The sequence below is a fragment of the Procambarus clarkii genome, chromosome 28 (genome assembly GCF_040958095.1).
Source record: "Procambarus clarkii isolate CNS0578487 chromosome 28, FALCON_Pclarkii_2.0, whole genome shotgun sequence".
Taxonomy (NCBI): domain Eukaryota; kingdom Metazoa; phylum Arthropoda; class Malacostraca; order Decapoda; family Cambaridae; genus Procambarus; species Procambarus clarkii.
The window spans coordinates 28,551,173-28,571,391 of NC_091177.1; the positions used below are offsets into that span (position 1 = coordinate 28,551,173).

The 20,219-nt window shown below is 41.0% G+C and overlaps 2 protein-coding genes across 2 annotated transcripts in view; both read left to right on the top strand.

The window, feature by feature from the left end:
- The first annotated feature begins 11,644 nt into the window (after window positions 1–11,644).
- LOC123747472 (SET and MYND domain-containing protein 4) overlaps window positions 11,645–20,219 on the top strand; it is a 94,646-nt gene continuing 86,071 nt past the window's right edge. The window contains exon 1 of the mRNA XM_069332938.1: window positions 11,645–11,710. The gene's annotated coding sequence lies outside the window, so the exon portion shown is untranslated. The remainder of the gene's footprint in view (window positions 11,711–20,219) is intronic.
- Window positions 11,729–18,355, top strand: LOC138369535 (uncharacterized). The gene is made up of 2 exons (XM_069332939.1): window positions 11,729–15,375; window positions 15,417–18,355. Exon 1 carries the CDS (start codon window positions 13,998–14,000, stop codon window positions 15,189–15,191), a length of 1,194 nt encoding a protein of 397 aa, XP_069189040.1. The 5' UTR covers window positions 11,729–13,997; the 3' UTR covers window positions 15,192–15,375; window positions 15,417–18,355.

The window sequence follows — 20,219 nt, forward strand, 5'->3', positions numbered from 1 at the left end:
TAGTGTAAATGCTCTAGGGCATTACTATTGTAAATTACGTATTAGCTACTTGATACATATGCCAGAGTATACTGACCTTGCCTTTATTTCACCGCATTTTTATTCATGTGCAATTGATGTTCTCAGGCTGATTTGTAATATTGAAGGTTTTTTAATGATGAACAGTAAACAAGTGTATGATGCTATACTGCCAAATATAGTTCCTAGAGTAGAGGAGGCATATCCACTCTTTAGCTGGCAAGTAAGGGCAAACCCTCATGTTAACTTTATTGCCCCAAAACAACGTGAACTATTGTATCGCTATATTCATGAGACCCTTCCTACTAATGATAGGTTGCTGATGTTGGGAATTAAGGACAACAATAGGTGTGACCAATGTACTGAAATTGAAAATAATATGCATATATTTTATTTCTGTAAGCAGAAAGTGGTTCTTGTAAACTGGATTAGAGACACTCTTAAAGCTTTATGTGGACCAAGTATTAGAGTGGAGTTAATGAGGCTTTTAATGTTTAAGAAAATTAGGAATACAATAATTATGTTACTTTCTGATTACATTTTTTGTGTGTGGATAGGCAGGCAGGAAGGTTACTCAGTAGAAAAAAATATTGAAATTCTTGCGAGGCTGGATCAGGTATAACATTTGGGGTTTAAGGCTCATGCTCGGTGATGATATGGAAAATTTGTTTACGGAGAATTATATAAAATATATATAAATGTAATAATTTCCCCTGTATTTTAATGTAAATTTATTCTCCAATTTTTGTAAATCGTTTATAGGGAAATTAGTATAACATTCAGGTTTTTTTCTTTAAAGATCTTGTTCTGTACTACTGAAACACTTGTTCGCTAAGAATTGTAATGTATAATTGCCTTGTAAAACTTATGTATATGTAATTTATATTGTATTTTCTTAAATAAAGATAAAAAAAAAATGTGACAATTTTTAGTTATTTTTGAAACTAAGAAACAATTCTGAGTTTCAGGAATATCCTTGTCCATTTTTTTCATCAAACCCAACTTCTAGCTTCTGCTTTCATAGCATTTATGCCATTATGGCCTACATGCAGCTGTTCCAAATTACATCTCAGTTCCACCGGAACAATCACTCTATACTACATCCTGGTGAATACTAAAGCCAGCATTTAATGCAGCATACTCCAATAACAGTAAATTATCATTCCATCCATAGATGACATACTTCATTAACATACTCAGCTTGGCATCTCTACTAGCTGCCTTCCTAATAGTCTGAAATGAAATATCCTCCCATGACATAGATTCTAGCAACTTAAAATATTCTACTAGAATACTAGAAATCAACAACTCTGTAACAGTCATTCTACTTAATGCATCCTGCCACTACAATATCCTCGCCTGGTTTAAATTCCAAATCATGCTCGAACTGTGATAATAACAATACCCAACGTTGATTTCTGGAATTGGCATTAACTGGAATTTATTTACCTCTGTCAGACAAACCTAGCAGGGGTTTATGGTCTGTTCTAGAAAGAAATTTAAACAGAAAGAAAATTCCTTAGCTTTTTTAATGGCATATACTACGACTAAGGCTTCTTTGTCTAGTTGGGAATAATTCTATTCAGCAGGAGATAATTTCTTGCTAGCAAAATAGACAGCTTTTTCCTGACCATCAATTTCTTGTAATAACACACAGCCACCCATCCCCTCCACTAGCGGAGCATCTACCTCCAGTTTTAAAGGGCGTTTACCCATAAAATTAGTAAGCGCCAGTGAATTTAACAATTCCTGTTAAATATTTGTGAAGGCATTCTCCTCTCTTGTAGACTACCTAAATCTAGCACCTTTTTTCAAGAAGCAGCTTTGTGAAGAGTCTGCCATATGCACATTGGTGACATGGCTCAAGTTGAAAACTTTAAGACATAATAGAAATAATAGAGACCTCCATTCTACTTTCATAGTTATTTGTGAAGATTTGGTGTTTACCCCGAGAGTTTTTAGTGATTTGTAATAATATATTTTCTGGGAGACCCTAGAGTTGTTTCCGTGCTTCATAAAAATACATTTTTCGAGAGAAGAGAGGAGTGAGGGACAGTGGAAGGAGAAAGCATCATGTAAAATTAGAGAATTGGCCATCAAAATTTAATTTATTTGAGTATAGGAATGCGGGTAACCTTCCAGTAAAACGACATTAATGTTTGCAGAGAAACAAACAAGCAAACGGAAAGAAAAGATTTTTTAGACAAACACAATCCCCTCCCCTGTCCCCACTGCCTTCAAAGGCAGAGGATTCATGCAGCAAACAGTTGAGCTGCACTAATATTACTGCCTGCAGTGGAGACCTCATCACTCATGGTACAGAACAAGTATAGAACTGGTTCACAGTCACTGCGCTTTGACACCAATGGCAGCACTCTAGCAAACTTACCGAAGTCAGGATGTTCACAAATTTTTAGTTTGCATTTTTTGTTTTTGCAGTTTCTTTTTTATTTGTAGAGCATTTCCAGCACCCCATAAAACTGATTCTTGCACCCCAGGTTACGAAACGCTCCAGGAGGCCAGAGAAGTTTTGTGATTAGCGATTTACTCATTACCAAGAAAAAACACCAGAAAGCGTAAGTGGAACACAAATGGCTTAAAGATGGCTAACCAGGTGGCGGTCAGCTTGCCCCCTCTATCACCTGGTCCCATCATCCGGGCCACAGAATCTCTGATTGGGCATACGTCTTCTTCATGCTTAAGTAAAGTGGTGTTGGCTCTCACAGGATCATTGGTCCCTCCAGGGAATACTGCTTTGTTATTGTTTTCTGCCTCATTTACAATTAGGTTTTGTCACCGACATCGCGTGTACCCTTGCTTGAGTCTCGCTCAGAAAGTGGGCCATGGTTCACTTTCCCAATAGTCATCTTGCATTTTCCCTGCCCTAGGCCAAAATAGTTAAATGGGCGCCACTCTCTGGTCAGTGTGGCGATTTTTTTTAAGGCTTAGCACATACATGCAGAAGCTCATATAAAAATAATATATAATGATTAATTATCATAGTTATATTATACATATAGTTCTGCATAATCTAACGTTTTGCTTTGAAGAAATTCAGAAAGCTTTGGAACAGCTGCAACACTGCTTGCCTTTTAGTTTTTATTTACGTGTTTGAGAGTAGAGTCTACAGTATATCCATGCTTGAGATGAAGCAGGGGGGGGGGAAAGAGAAAAACCTTCACAAATGATTCTTGGAGCAATAAATTCCAGACATTAGTAAACAATCACTTGTGTATGTACAATTCCTCTTCAATCAATTGAAAAAAAACAAGTAATAATCTGCACTGTGCTGTTGCTCCTCTTTAGTCGTGTGAATCGCTCAAAACCGGTACTGGAACGTGCATAGTGCGGGTATTATGCGAAACCCCGTACAACAACGTGTACAGGAATAACCAGATATTTGATTACTTCAAGTATTATTTGATATTTCTCAATTTTTAGAGTTAAAACAAAAAAGTGCTGTTGGGTTGTAGGCTCTGGCTTCTTGGGTAATCCTGTCCTGCCTCCAGGGAATCTTCTATTAAAGGGCCCTGTCTCTCCTCTACAATTTGACTTCTCTCGAAACACCTCACCTCCGAAAAGTGCATGCAACTTGTGTTCCAATGCAATCAACTATTTAAATCCCTAAACATGCTAAACATTCACTCAATTGACGCGGTTTCATGTGCGATATACACTTACAAAACCTTGTTCCTAAATTAAAATGCTGTCTTGAAACTCTTCCTAGATAGATGTAAGAGAACCCACAAGCATCATATAAAAAATAATAAGTTTGATATTCCGAGACTTAATCTATGTAAACAAACGATGAAAATAAAAGTACCTGTCTATAGAACTCCGTAATGAATTAAAAATCGTCTACCTATACCTTATTACAAAGTATAACATTGAAGTACCTATTTTCATTTTCGTAATATCCCACCTTGTGCTACCCACTCACAGTATCTTGTGATACTCATTCACAGTATCTTGTGCTACCCACTCACAGTATCTTGTGCTACTCATTCACAGTATCTTGTGCTACCCACTCACAGTATCTTGTGCTACCCACTCACAGTATCTTGTGCTACTCATTCACAGTATCTTGTGCTACCCCACTCACAGTATCTTGTGCTACCCACTCACAGTATCTTGTGCTAATCATTCACAGTATCTTGTGCTACCCACTCACAGTATCTTGTGCTACTCATTCACAGTATCTTGTGCTACCCACTCACAGTATCTTGTGCTACCCACTCACAGTATCTTGTGCTACCCCACTCACAGTATCTTGTGCTACCCACTCACAGTATCTTGTGCTACCCACTCACAGTATCTTGTGCTACTCACTCACAGTATCTTGTGCTACCCACTCAAAGTGTATTGTGCTACCCACTCACAGTATCTTGTGCTACCCACTCAAAGTGTATTGTGCTACCCACTCACAGTATTTTTTCTACCCACTCACAGTATTTTGTGATACCCACTCACAGTATCTTGTTCAACCCACTCACAGTATCTTGTGCTACCCACTCACAGTATCTTGTGCTACCCACTCGCACTATCTCTTGCTAGTTACTCACAGTTTCTTGTGCTACCCACTCACAGTATCTTGTTCAACCCACTCACAGTATCTTGTTCAACCCACTCACAGTATCTTGTGTTACCCACTCACAGTATCTTATGCTACCCACTTATTACAACCTACGCAAGTGAGAAATGCTCAAGTTCCGTGAAATAGCTTCTAAACTTCGTATTGCCTGTTAGCATACCGTTACCTTTGGCAGGTGGCTACAGATGACGGATCTCTCAATCCTGAGCACTCCAGGTGCAAACTCTGTGAGCAGGAACTGCGGCATGATCTCCCACACTACATCACCGAATGCCCAGTTATTAGACCTTTGAGACCAGTTGGCATGAGGTACCTGGAGCTTTGCAATTACTTTATTCACTCACGTATTCTTGAAGATATCCTCACAGTGTACCGAAAATTTGCCAGTGCAGGCTGCTAAACATATGGCCCTGTATGACTAACCATCCTGTGAGATTGGGACTTTTATTATCACTGCTACCTTATTCACTCTTGTGCTCATAATATCCTCATAACGAACCCAGAATCTGTCAGTGCAGACTACTGATCACATGCCTCTGTATGACTATCCATCCTGTGTGATGAGGATTTTTTAGCATCACGTAGCTAGCTTTTTGATACACTGTACTCCCCTTCATATAGTCTAGGGTAGCTGCACAAATGCAGACGTACCTAATGTATTAACAAAATAAATATCATTACCTAATGCTACAGGAATCATTACATAAAAAACCGTTATAAAATAATTATACCATTTTACTGTGTACTAGGTACAAATAAAAAGTACGTAAATAAAGTACAGACAACAGTAATAATGGTTTTTAGGCTTACGACCACTGATACACATTACTATATGCAATTTAATAAATCACATGAATAACCAGACTCATAGCAACACCTAAATGTAAGCAAATAACTACCCGCTACTGAAGCAGCATCCGCTTCCACTGACTGCGTGATCCCCCGGGACTCATTGCAGCCACAACCATCATGCAATTAAAAACTCACAAGCCACACTTCCACACTGAGATAATCACTACCAAACACTTCTAAACATTAGTATATAATACATAAGACACTCTGGAAACAACAACTAAAATAATTATGCTTCCCACACAGAAAACAAAAATCATTAAATGACAAAGCACAGCTGGTAACACTGACGCCCACACCAGCGCTTGTGATAAGCCCCGTCCGATACAGGTCCACTCGTATGCCCGCTCCCCAACTCTCATACAACAGAATACAACAAAGTAATACAAGCAACAGAGTATTTACGAACTGAAATCAGAAATATGGTAAATTTGTAGTACATAGCAAAACGAGGTGTGATGAATGTATAATTATGAATACATTAAAATAGTTAGGAATCAGGTAAATACCTGGAACCACTCATAGTATCCTGTGCTACCCATTCATAGTATCTTGTGCTACCCACTCACAGTATCTTGTGCTACCCACTCACAGTATCTTGTGCTACCCACTCACAGTATCTTGTGCTACCCACTCACGGTATCTTGTGCTACCCACTCACAGTATCTTGTGCTACCCACTCACGGTATCTTGTGCTACCCACTCACGGTATCTTGTGCTACCAGCATAGTATCTTGTGCTACCCACTCATAGTATCCTGTGCTACCCAATCACAGTATCTTGTGCTACCCACTCACGGTATCTTGTGCTACCCACTCACAGTATCTTGTGCTATCAGCATAGTATCTTGTGCTACCCACTCATAGTATCTTGTGCTACCCACTCACAGTATCTTGTGCTACCCACTCACAGTATCTTGTGCTACACACTCACAGTATCTTGTGCTACACACTCACAGTATCTTGTGCTATCCACTCACAGTATCTTGTGCTACCCACTCACAGTATCTTGTGCTACCCACTCACAGTATCTTGACTTACCCACTCATAGTATCTTGTGCAACCCACTCACAGTATCTTGACTTACCCACTCATAGTATCTTGTGCTACCCACTCACAGTATCTTGACTTACCCACTCATAGTATCTTGTGCTACCCACTCACAGTATCTTGACTTACCCACTCATAGTATCTTGTGCTACCCACTCACAGTATCTTGACTTACCCACTCATAGTATCTTGTGCTACCCACGTTTCGACCTTGGGGTCGAAACGTGGGTAGCCTATATATGCCTCAATATAAGCCTAACATGTATATATATACTCTAGCTGCCAGTCCCCCGACACAATGAATTCTTCTTCTTCTTCTTCTTCTTCTTCTTCTTATTATTATTATTATTATTATTATTATTATTATTATTATCTGAGCGTCATTAGTTGTGTTACTGAAATTAATGTATAATTGGGATAAAAAATTGCTTAAGCAAGCTCATCCTAACCCTTGCCCAGAACCACTCCAGACTATCTTTATTGAAGGTCAACATATGATCAAAATGGATTACTAAGACTGGAACTAAACTCAAAATTTATCAGATTTACAGAGAGAGCCGAGGTACTTTTCTGCACCGTGGGAAATTACCCACTATGCAATTTTAGTTTCTTATTTTCCACCCAAGAAGCAAATTAAACATCAGCCCAAGCTCATTTTTACTAAAGCAAAGCTCATCGACTTAAGCCATATTGATGCTAATCCACGAGAATTCTCTACACCGCCCCACGGGTGCAGCTGGAAGTACAGTTGTCCCTACAATGGGTGATGGCTAATATTTTGAGCGGGGAAGTCCCTATAAACAACTAGGAATCTACCCCTCAGTCCGAACTATTTACCTTGTTTTTTGCACTGAAATGTGTACGTCTCCAAACTTGATACGATAATTGTAAGTTATGCTTTATAAATTTTTAATTGCGCTAAGTCTTTAAGACATAACTGTAACATGCTCGTGTTTGAAGCTAGATACAAATGCAACAAAATTATTAATGATTATAAAGAGTCCATTTCATGTGGATTTAATTGGCCTCCGAATGCATGATAGAGCTGAGAAGTTAGCCAATGAATCTGCTGTCAGAGAAGGAGCTGATTATTACCATGGATTGCCTATAAGCGGTCTGAGAGCAATAATACACCAAGAACTTCAACAGAACCTTGTAGATCTAAAGCAAAGTGAAGTCTACGCTAGTCATTTAATCTATCATCATCCTATTAAACAAGAAGAGCGACACATCTATGGATCATCTAATAAAATCAGCAGATTCCTAGATGTTTTTCCCTAGATGTTACTACTGCTCAGCTTAGAACTCGGCAATAAGTAATTCTGGAATTTTCCATTACCTGCTGATGTAAACCTGACTAAATATAAACTGTGTCAAGAAAATTAGTCGCACACTCTCCGTCACTGTGTGATGGATTGTGACAAGATGCGTAAATTTACAAACAAGTCTACAACATATATACAAGAAATGTGTAAATATTTCATTCAAATTTACTTACGACCAGAAATTTTAACCAAATATCCCCAGTTTGCTAAATGTAAGTAGTGAATGTGAGTGATTGTAACCTATCCTCTGCTGCCACTAGATGGAGTGTAGTGTGAAGGATAAACATAATTTACCTGAATTTACCTGAGGGTTACTAACGCCCAAGTGATCTAGATGATACGAAGTCGGAGGCTTTAAAAAGGTCCCCCAATTTGTCCTGATGATTTTTTAAAGATGGATTTTAAAATTTAGCAGCCTTTTGACATTCATGAAATCGGCGGGTAGGTGGTTCCATGGATTTGTAATCTTATTGGTGTTTTCTGTCCAACATTATGACTTCTTGAGCCTGAAACCGTTAATCCTTGTTTGTGTTACATATGACCTCATGAAAAAGATGTCTGGATCAATATCCTGTAAATTGTTAAGAATTTTAAATATTTTAAGGAGATCTGCACTGTCATGTCTGGTTCGCAGTTATTAGCCCTGTGGAATACAATTGTACATGATATAAGAGTTGACTTAGTTCTGGGATGATTTTTATTGCTCGGTGTTGAACGTTCTTGAATGCAGATATGTCTTCCTGAAGATGAAGTCTCCATGCTTGGATACTATAATCCAAGTGATTTATATAGTTGAATATTTATCTTCTTTCCTTTAAAGTCAAAGGTTCTGTTGATTATTCCTTGTGTTTGGTTCGATATTTTTACTGCCACTCCCACTTGTGCAACTTTTAGTGAATGATGGATTCTGACTCCAAGGTCCTTCATCAATCTTCTGTAGGGTAATGTTGTTAATTTGGTAGTTGTGACGGGATTGCTATGCCCCACATGGATGGTCTTGCATAAAAAAAGTGCATGAAAGTGTTAAATTTTCCACTTGGAATTACGGGCGTTTTGCTTAAACTCTTGTCGGATCACGACGTAAATTTACGGACCGTGTTATAGTGGGTATTTACTACTCGATCGACTTGGGGTTTGTATGAATATGTCTGCCATTAAATTTTTGTTTTCTCTAATAGGCACAGTGCCTGTTTAAGAAAACGGCAATGTATTGTAACTTAGAGGAGAGACTATTGAATGGGTGACACAACGAGGGTAATCTCCCACTCTACACACTCTTGTGATGGCCACGATCATGATTCTATATTTATATGCATATGTCTGTGTAGAGAATTTTATTCCGAACACTATACAAACAAAAAATCCGGTGTGAAACAAGTATAAACTTGAAAAAACATGAGCAAATTAAAAACTTTTTACACTCACGGGTACAAACACGCGTAAGATTTTATTCGCCGCAAATTTATTTGACACTCTGTTGGCCAATTCTACCCATGTTCTTATAGAACTTTCTATTGTTATATATAAAACTTTCTATTGTGAACACATTGCTATAAAAATGAAATACGTAGCTCGAGAAATAATGTCAGGACAGTGAAATAAGTATAAACTTTCACAGCGCTGCATCACAACAGTGTCGTCGCTGCTGAAATCACGGCTAACGCTTCGCCCAGTTCCCACACTCGTGCGGAACCTAATTAGACATTGATAGGCATATGTCTGGGTGGGGAATTTTATTGCAAGTTCAGTGATATCAAAATAAGCTCTGTAGGATGACTGTGAGGCTGGCAACAAACGAAAGAGTATGAACATTTACTTCCTGTTTGGGTGTCACGGCGAGTCATCTTCGTGTTTATTTACTTCGTGGTGGGATAGCAAATGCTTGGGTGACATTTTATGCATATGATCTTGTAGAGAATTTTATTGCCAACGCATTGATACCAAAATGAAAAACGTAGCTCGAGAATTGATGTTAGGAGCGTGAAAAGATTATAAACTTTTTTGTGTTTACGCTTGAGCGCCCAGAACGCCACGCGCACAAGGCACTTTTTTTTAAGGGAGTGCCGCGCGCACTAAAGTGTATTAAACAGATATTTTATGCCTGTTTTCTGATTTTTTTATGGAAAGTACAAAGCATTTGCGTCACAGATAGCGCAGGGTCGCGGTCTGGGTCACTCCTGGTTGGCGTTTTCAAACAAGCAAGTTGGCTTGTTGGCCACTACCTGCAGCCGGCCTTCAATGCCAACTCGTGGAGTACGTGACAATATGGGCTCCTACACATCACCATTATGTCGGACGGAGTCCGCAGGACTGAAATTTAATTGTCATCTTGATTATGATAATGTCAGCACGACGATCTTTGATGTGTTACAGATCAAGCTTTCAAAAGCTTCGCAGCAATAGTGGTGGTGGTGAGATTTGTCACCAGTGTCATGTTCGGAATTAGTGAGAAAGTACGATGATAACTGTCAATTTACATAATGAGAATGGTTCGGTGCAAGTGATGTGAGGGATGTGTCCTTTGAAATATTAAATGGGACTATTGTTAACGTATTTGAACACTATGAAAAGTGGAAAATGTTTGCCGGAATAAGCATATTTTTGGTCCAGCAAAAGTACTAGAAAAATGAAACGGCACTAGAAAAATTAAAAAAACGGCACTAGAAAAATTAAAAAAACGGCACTAGAAAAATTAAAAAAACGGCAGAAAAATTAAAAAAACGGCACTAGAAAAATTAAAAAAACGGCACTAGAAAAATTAAAAAAACGGCACTAGAAAAAGGAAAACTATAACTTTCTCTAAATATTCCTTTATCATTGTCAGTAACAGCTCACAACATAAGTTTATTTGTGTACAGATTCCTGAGGAATTGTGATCCTCTGTACCTGAAGTTTTTGCATTATACCGTTTGTTTTTGGATTGTTGTCATAAGGTGTTTCTTTAGTTCTGCCCATAAGTACAGTACGGACAATTTTCATTATGTACTTTGAGTGGTCAATTATTTTGGCAGAAACTTAGTATTTTGTTCTGTATTTATTATTGTTATAATTTCTACAGCTGTGGTATGATGCCTAATGCTCCGGGATAAACCGAGAATACACTTTGATCTTAGCCAAAAGACCGATGAACCGAGAAGGTTGGGCATATTTCCTTTCACCTGATGTCTCTGTTCACCTAGTAGTAAATAAGTACTCGGTAGTTAGGTAACTGGTTTGGGTTGCAACCTGGCGAAGGTCAGTATTTACGGTTGCCCAAGGGCGACCTCGGCAAGCCTGACAGGCTGCCTGTCCCCAATTATTTATGCTAATCCATATTAATAAGTACGTGAGCCACATAATAAACGTTAATTACATCTTTTAAGTAATATGGTGAACTGCACTTATTTATTGTATGTGTTAAGACTACAGTACTTCAGTGTCTCCATAAGTGACAAAGGACACATACCGTTGCCAGTAGTCACGTGACCAGCCATAGCATCTACATATAAAGGTCAAAGTCTGCTCCCTCTAACATGTATATGCTCTAGGGTCAGCACAAGTCGCATCCAAGGAACTGTATTTATTTGGTACAATATATTTATCTATATGTTGATATAAAAAAAGTAACGATATATATGAGTAACTTATATAATATGTTTGTTAGAAATGACATTCATTCGAAACTTATAATTAACACACATTGAATGTTATAAAACTCGGAAAGATAAAATGTATAGAAATGTGTATTAATACACATATCGCCACGTCGCCACCAGCAAGTGCAGGTACACAGGTCCTGGACCCGTCCGCCCGCCTCGCTACTGTGGACGGCCGGCTCACGCCTCAGTCAGCCACACTCACAGCGCTGGACAAGACGCTGCCATACTCCACACTAAGTATGTAATACTTTATTATGTATTTTAACACAGATTAAGCGGCTGAGGCGAGATTTATTAGTAAACTTGAATACTGACAATTGAGCTGATCAAATACTGCATAGTAAACACTACTGTATTAAGGTACAGTGAACATGGCTGTAATACTGCAGAGTGAAGATAGGTGTAATACTGCAGAGTGAACATGGCTGTAATACTACAGAGTGAACACGGTTGTAATGCTGCACAGTGAACACAGCTGTAATGCTGCAGAGTGAACAAGACTGTAATGTTACAGCGAGAATACAGCTGTAATACTGCAGAGTGAACATAGCTGTAATACTGTAGAGTGAACACGGCTGTAATACTGCAGAGTGAACACGGCTGTAATACTGCAGAGTGAACACGGCTCTAATACTGCAGTGAATACGGCTGTAATACTGTAGAGTGAACACGGCTCTAATACTGCAGTGAATACAGCTGTAATACTGTAGAGTGAACACGGCTGTAATACTACAGAGTGAACACAGCCGTAATGCTGCAATGAACACGGATGTAATGATGCAGTGGACATAGCTGTAATACTGCAGAGTGAACAGCTGCAATACTGCAGTTAACATGGCTATAACACTGCGCTATAACACTGCAGAGTGATCATGGCTGTAATTTTCACTGTGAACATGGCTATAATGCTGCAGAGTGAGCATAGCTGTAATACTGCAGTGAAAAAACAGCTTCAATACCACAGTGAGAACACGGTTGTAATACTCCAGTGGGAACACAGCTGTAATACTGCAGATTGAACTTAACTGTAGTACTGAAGAACACGGCGGTAATACCTCACAAAGCTGCTCACATTAATGGAAACGGTAACCAGCTACTCAGACAAAGGACTTCCGGTTGATGTAGTCTACATGAATTTTGCTAATGCTTTTAACAAGGTACCACATGAAAGACTGGTGAGGAAATTACAGGCACATGGAATACATGGAAGAATACTTGAATAGGTAAAGCAAAGGTTAAAACAAAGACAACAATGAGTCGTGTTAAATGGGAATGACTCTGTTTTGAGAACTGTGGTAAGTGGGGAGCCCCAGGGGTCCATCTTGAGGCCAACCCTTTATTCAAAATTCATCATTCAATGAAAGTTGCACAGGAGGTAGTGGCAGCAGTAAAAAAAGCTAACCAAACTCTTGAAATAATCATGCGTACCTTTGACTTTATGGAAAAGAAGGTAGTGATTCAGTTGTATAAATCTCTAGTGCACCTCCATTTGGATTACTGTATCCAAGTACAGAGACCTCATCTTCAGAAAAAGCACAGCTGCTCTGGAATAAGTGCAACACCAGGCAACAAAAATCATTCCAGAGTTAAGTCACATCACATACGAGGAACGGTTGAGGGTTAAAGAGCTAACAATACTGCAAACCTGGCATGACAGGGCGGATCTCATTGAACCTTTAAAATACTAAACAATTTGGAGGAAGTTGATTCGGAAACTTTCTTCAAAAGGTCAGATGTAACACAAAGAAGGAGCAATGGATTCAAGCTTAACAAGTAACAATGTAGGACTGAGAACAGGAGGTGCTTTTTCACCCACAGGGTTATTAATCACGGAACCGCATACCTGCCCAAGACGTAAAGGCCAAAACTCTGTTAACTATTAAAGTACAGCTGGAAAAGATCATCAAGGCAAATGGGGGTTGCACATTCCTATGAACCTTCGATAGGAAGGTCTGAGACTCCAGAATGGTAGAGTGGAAAGCGCATTGGAGTCTTAGTCCTAAGGGCCCGGGTTTGATCCCCAGCAGAGGCAGAAACAAATGGGCAGAGTTTCTTTCACTCTGATGCCCTTCTTCACCTAGCAGTAAATAGGTATCTGGAAGTTAGACAGCTGCTACAGGCTGCTTCCTGGGGATGTGTAGTCACCTAGTTGTGCTTGTGGAGGTTGATCTCTGGCTCTTTAGTCCCACCTCTCAACTGTCAAAAAACTGATGTACAGATTCCTAAGCCTACTGGGCTCTAATCATATCTACATTTGAAACTGTGTATGGAGTCTGCCTCCACCACATCACTGCTTAATGCATTTCAGCTGTTAACTACTCTGACACTGAAAATGTCCACAAATGCACGGGCTTGCATTTGTCGATATTAAAAAGCATTTGCCAGTCATCTGACTGTTTGTGTGTGTGTGTGCATGTTAGATGGAAATATATGTGGTAGACATAATACAGTATAGGAAAAATAGTTTGGCAACTAGTCCCCGCCATCCAACCCCTTCCTCCTGCTCCATCCAGAAACCTCCTACATGCTCCACAACCCCTCTCTACTCCACCTGCTTACACTCGACCAGCCAATCCTGCTCCACGTGCCAACACTCCCTCCACCTCTTACTCCGTTTCCTTCTACAGCTACCACTTGCTCCCTTCCCCTCTCTCCATTACTTCAACCCATAGGTCCACCTGCTTACTCCCTTTTCCACTGGTCTCATCCCGATTCCACCTTACACTATGCTCCCCACTTCACCGTACACTATCCACCTCGCTTCCACCTTACACTATCCACCTCGCTTCCACCTTACACTATCCTCCCCGCTTCCACAGTATTGTATCCACCCACTTCCACCTTCTGCTATCCACTCCGCTTCTACCTAAGATTATTCACCCTGCTTCCATCTAACACTATCCACTCTGCTTCCACCTTACACTATCCACCCCGTTTCCACCTTACACTGTCCACCCTGCTTCCACCTTACACTATCTACTACGCTTCCACCTTGCATTATCCACCCTGCTTCCACCTTACACTTTCCACCCCGCTTCCACCTTACACTATCCACCCCTCTTCCACCTTACACTATCCACCCCTCTTCCACCTTACACTATCCACCCCTCTTCCACCTTACACTATCCACCCCAGTTCAATCTTACACTATCTACTCCACTTCCACCTTACACTGTCCACCCCGCTTTCACCTTGCACTATCTACTCCACTTTCACCTTACACTATCCACCCCGCTTCCACCTTACACTATCCACCCCTCTTCCACCTTACACTATCCACCCCTCTTCCACCTTACACTATCCACCCCTCTTCCACCTTACACTATCCACCCCTCTTCCACCTTACACTATCCACCCCTCTTCCACCTTACACTATCCACCCCAGTTCAATCTTACACTATCTACTCCACTTCCACCTTACACTGTCCACCCCGCTTTCACCTTGCACTATCTACTCCACTTTCACCCTACACTATCCACCCCGCTTCCACCTTACACTATCCACCCCTCTTTCACCTTACACTATCCACCTTGCACTATCTACTCCACTTTCACCTTACACTATCCGCCCCACTTCCACCTTGCACTATCTACTCCACTTTCACCTTACACTATCCACCCCATTTCCACCTTACACTATCCACCCCGCTTCTACCTTACATTATTCATTATTCGTAGTAGTAGGGATGGCAGTCCACAGACGATTTTTGTTTTTTAAAAAATCGTGTGTGGACTGCAGGGGGTTCCAGGTCAAAAATCGGGGTTGGACTGTTGGATTTCCAGTTAATTTAATAAATCGTGTTTCGCGTGTCCATTTTCCAGTTAATTTTAAAAATCCCGTTTAGCATGTCGGTTTTCCAGTTAATTTAAAAAAATCGTGTTTAGACTGCAGGGAGTTCCAGGTAAATTGGGGCAGTCCCATTTACGCTGTAATGGATTCCAGGTAAACTACGGACAATTTTTATTTTATTTTTCAAAATCTGGTATTTTTCAAAGGCCATTTTCGAATAAAGTGTTCATAAAAGTTTGTTATGAATTCTTATGGGAGAAATTTTTCAGAGTTCAGTTTTATGAAAATATTTCAGAGTTCATGTAATCATGGAAATTTTTTAAGAGTGTATACGTTTAAGTAAAATTCTTACTTAGAAACGAGCATGTCTATATAACAAACTCTAGCATTAGCCAGCTACATCAGATGTCGTTAATTACCTGGCCTGCCCCTCTCATCCCCGGTGTCATCTGTTCCGACCTCACACCCCTCATGTTACCTGTTCCGACCTCACCCCCCCCCCCCCCCCCGCATCACCTGTTCCAACCCCTGCCAGACTCGCGCCGCCAAGTCACCACCGTAATCTTACCTTAGTGTCTGGCCTGTCCCTCCCCCTCTCTACCTGTTTCCGACCTTACCCCTCTCCTTCATCGTTCATAATTCCATACAACTATTTGTATTTTAGACATTGTAATGTTATTTCCTATTTATTAATCGAGTTATCAGATCTGTTTTACACAAATCATCCGAGACAACTCAATATGACCTTTAATACTTATGTTGCCGCGAGGCTACCTTGTCTTAGGCGACACCTGACCGTAATAATTTATATATTCAATAAGGCATATTTATTTATATTTTTTATTTAGTCATCTAATTTTAGTTTACACAAGTTATAAACAAGTCATTTATCCTGATGTTAACAGAAGCTCACTCTTCAATCCGCTTGTATAATATCCGTCCTATTCAGTCCTCATCTCTGTAAATAGAATAATAACAGATTAGTAGATAGCGTTTACACTTGTACAATATTCATGAAACCACAAAAAGCTCGAAACAAATGTACTCACCATTGTAAGATAGTTAATTTCTATCTAGCCTCATCTCCGAGCACATTTTCCCACAAATATCGCTCATATCAATAACAGTGTCTCATAGCAGCTCGGCATATTTTAGAAAAAGCATAAAATAGCCTCATTATGTTCCTATCACTCTGCATATAATCTTTCTAAGTAAAACTAGTTTCAAATTGGTTTAATGCGTCTTTTAGACCCTTGTTTGAACGATAATAGCAGAAAAACATTGCATATAGCCCTCACCCGAATGTATTTAAACTCAGGAGTCGCTCTGTATACGTATATATATCGCAGTCTTTATAATAATTTAAAAACTCCGAAATGTAGGGTGAATACACATTTATTCCATAAGAATCTAGTATAACTATTTTCTGTTTAGATTTGTACACAGCAATCCAGTGACCCATTACTTCCGTAGAGTCTCTTCCAATTGTATTTATTATCAACATAATCGGACTATCCCATATTTGTATCTTTATTTTATATATATCTGTTGCTAAATAGCAACCTATATATTCAGCTTCATTACCAGTCATATCTTTCAATGCGGTATTAATTTGTTTGCAGTTCATGCTCTAGTATTGCACATGACTCGCCGATCAGAATAAATTCTCACGACTCCAGTTGTATTTCCATAATACAACTGGAGATATATATATAAGATAATAACTTTTTTTGATTTCACCGGAACAGCAAATTCTAAGATAATTCTCAAGTTGCCTGAAGCCTCTATAGGAAAAGTGTCTCTCAGTTACTCAGGCGTTAGTCTAAATGCCAGCAACGTTCGTCCTTTTATAAATGAATTATATGTCAAGGTATTACAGGCGTTAAATCCTACTATATTTTGTGTCTTGTAGTATAGTTTCGAACATTTATTCAGGAATTTACAAGTTATATTAAATAAATTCATCCCATCACGTGTAATATATACATAAGATATATCGCAGTGATCGAAATAAAGTGAATTAAGCGTAGACACTCCAGATATGGCTTCCATATCCGTCATCATAAAAAATAATTTGTCCAGGATAATGCTCCCCCACGAGTGATCAATACTTAATCTCTGCTGTCCATTCCCTAAAATACACATCTTGTGGAGTCTTATCAAATGTATATGTAACTAGTGAATTTTGGTCTACCAGCCCTCTATTAATAGCCTCCAATCCAGATGTGAGCGAAGTTATCCGATCAATCCACATTCTAGCTAGTTTAATGTTAAACTTGTATCCAGGTTCAATACTATTAATAACCCACGGATCACTGTTGAGTTCTAATCGCAAACGAATATAAACTCCATCCAAAAGATATTCGCTCAAAGTTGTAATGTCCAATAGCAGTTTTCTTCTTACAGGCTAATGTATGGAGTAGAGCTCTATATTTAGAAAGTCGTTTTAAAATAGGCTTTCGAACTTCAATTTTATTTTTTAAGAAATTATTAAATATTTAAGATAAGCAAAGTATATGTTTTTTTCAAGAGTCTTAATTAACTTTTTCCTAGATGTATAACCTAATTTAGCTAATAGTTCAATAAGGCCACGATATTTGCTAACTAAGGGCTGCTGCTTCATAGTTTCTTCAAGTCATCTGAATTCGCCCACTGATCAAATGAACTGTCGTATCCAACGTATCTAAATTTATATAAAGTAGTATTGCCAACTTTACTTTTATTTATAATTCTCTCAATATCAAACGTATCTGACAAGTAGGTAGGATTCAGCTCCTCCTCAGGAAGGAGGAATAAGAGGGCGAGGAAAAAGGAGGAGGAGGGTGAGGAGGAGGAGGGCGAGGAGGAAGGAGGAGGGCGAGGAGGAAGGAGGAGGAGGAGGAGGGCGAAGAGAAAGGAGGAGGTGGGCGAGGAGGAAGGAGAGGTGGAATGAGGAGGCAAGGAGGAAGGCGAGGAGTAAGGAACAGAACGAGGAGGAAGGAGAAGGAGAAAGACTAGGAGGACGGAGGATGAGGTAGAGGAGGAAGGAGCAGGTCTAGGAGGAAGGAGGAAGAGGGGGAGGGGGAAGGAGGAGGTGCAAGGAGGAGGACCTCGGGGAGGGGGGAACTAAGTGACCCAAGAAGAGGAGGGGGAAGAATAGCAAGGGTAGAAGTAGTAGAGGTAAACGGGGGAGGGCGAAGAGGAGGAGTGAGGGAAGGGGGATGAGAAGGAAGGGGAAGAGGGAAGTGGAGGGGGTGAGGGTAAGGGGAAGAAGTAAGAGAACGGGGCGGTAAGGAGGGGGAGGGGTAAGGGAAGGGGGATGAGGAGTGGATAGGGGGTAAGAGAAGGGGGGATGTGAAGGAAGGGAAAGAGGGGAGGGGTAAGAGAAAGGGAATGAGAAGGAGGAAGGGGAAGAGGGTAGGAGGGAAGAGAGGAAGGTGGGGAGGAGCAGATGGGGAGGGAGTGTAACAGGATCTGTGTGACGGCTGGGGCATGTACACTATAGGCCTACAGAGTTGCCATGACGTGTTAGGGCGCTGGATTAAACAGGCATGTCTTGGTAGATGACTATGGTGTGTTCATCTTCATAAAATACAGCAAGAAAAATAAAGACTAAGGTAATAATGTTTTACATTAATTTATCTCTGATTTTACTAATGAATTCAATTAATATTATTAAGTGAACATGCAGGTTGGTGAGGCAGCGACGGTTGTGATGTGGGCTCCACCAGGCGACGGTCAGCTAGTAACCAGCTGACCATCACCCGGGTGGTGGTCCAGTGTTTATACCCGCGCGTAGTGATCATCACCCCCTCTCCCTGCTCACCCCTGCCTTCTCTTACCCCTCCCCCTGCTCTACCCCTTCCTTCTCTTACCCCTCCCCCTGCTCTTCCCCTTCCTTCTCTTACCCCTCCCCCTGATCTACCCCTTTCTTCTCTTACCCCTCCCCCTGCTCTTCCCCTTCCTTCTCTTACCCCTTTCCCTGCTCTTCCCCTTCCTTCACTTACCCCTTTCCCTGCCTTCTCTTACCCCTCCCCCTGCTCTACCCCTTCCTTCTCTTACCCCTCCCCCTGCTCTTCCCCTTCCTTCTCTTACTCCTCCTCCTGCTCTTCCCCTTCCTTCTCTTACCCCTCCCCCTGCTCTTCCCCTTCCTTCTCTTACTCCTCCTCCTGCTCTTCCCCTTCCTTCTCTTACCACTCCCCCTGCTCTACCCCTTCCTTCTCTTACCCCTCCCCCTGCTCTTCCCCTTCCTTCTCTTACCTCTCCCCCTGCTCTTCCCCTTCCTTCTCTTACCCCTCCCACTGCTCTTCCCCTTCCTTCTCTTATCCCTCCCCCTGTTCTTCCCCTTCCTCCTCATCCCCCCTGTCTCTTCCCCTTCCTTCTCGTCCCCCTTCTCTTACTCTTCCTCCTCTTCCCCCTCCCCCCTCTTACCTGTACTACTCCTACCCCTGCTATTCTTCCCCTTCCTCTTCTCCTCCATTATCTAATTCCTACCCAGACGTCCTGCTCCTTTCCTCTCCCCCTTCTTCCTCCTTCCTCTTAGACCTACTCCTTCCTCTTTTTCATCCTCTGCCTCGACCTCCTCCTTCCTCCTTGATCTCCTTCCTCCTCGATCTCCTCATCCTTCTACCTGGAATTTTTCCTCCTTCCTCCCTGACCTCTTCCTCCTCGACCTCCTCCTCCTCGACCTCCTCCTCCGCAACCTTCCTACCTTACCAACTCCTCCCTCCTCTTCGACCTCCTACTCCTCCTTTCTCCTGGTTCTTCTCCTTAACCTCCTCTTTAACATCCTCCTCCTTCCTTTTCGCCCTCCTCCTCCTTCCTTTTTGCCCTCCTCCTTCCTCCTAGCCCTCCTCCTCCTCCTTGCCTTCCTCCTCCTCCTTCCTCCTCGCCCTCCTCCTCCTCCTTCCTCCTCGCTCTCCTCTTTCCTCCTTCCTCCTTACCTTCCTCCTGCTCGCTCTCCTCCTCCTTCCTCAT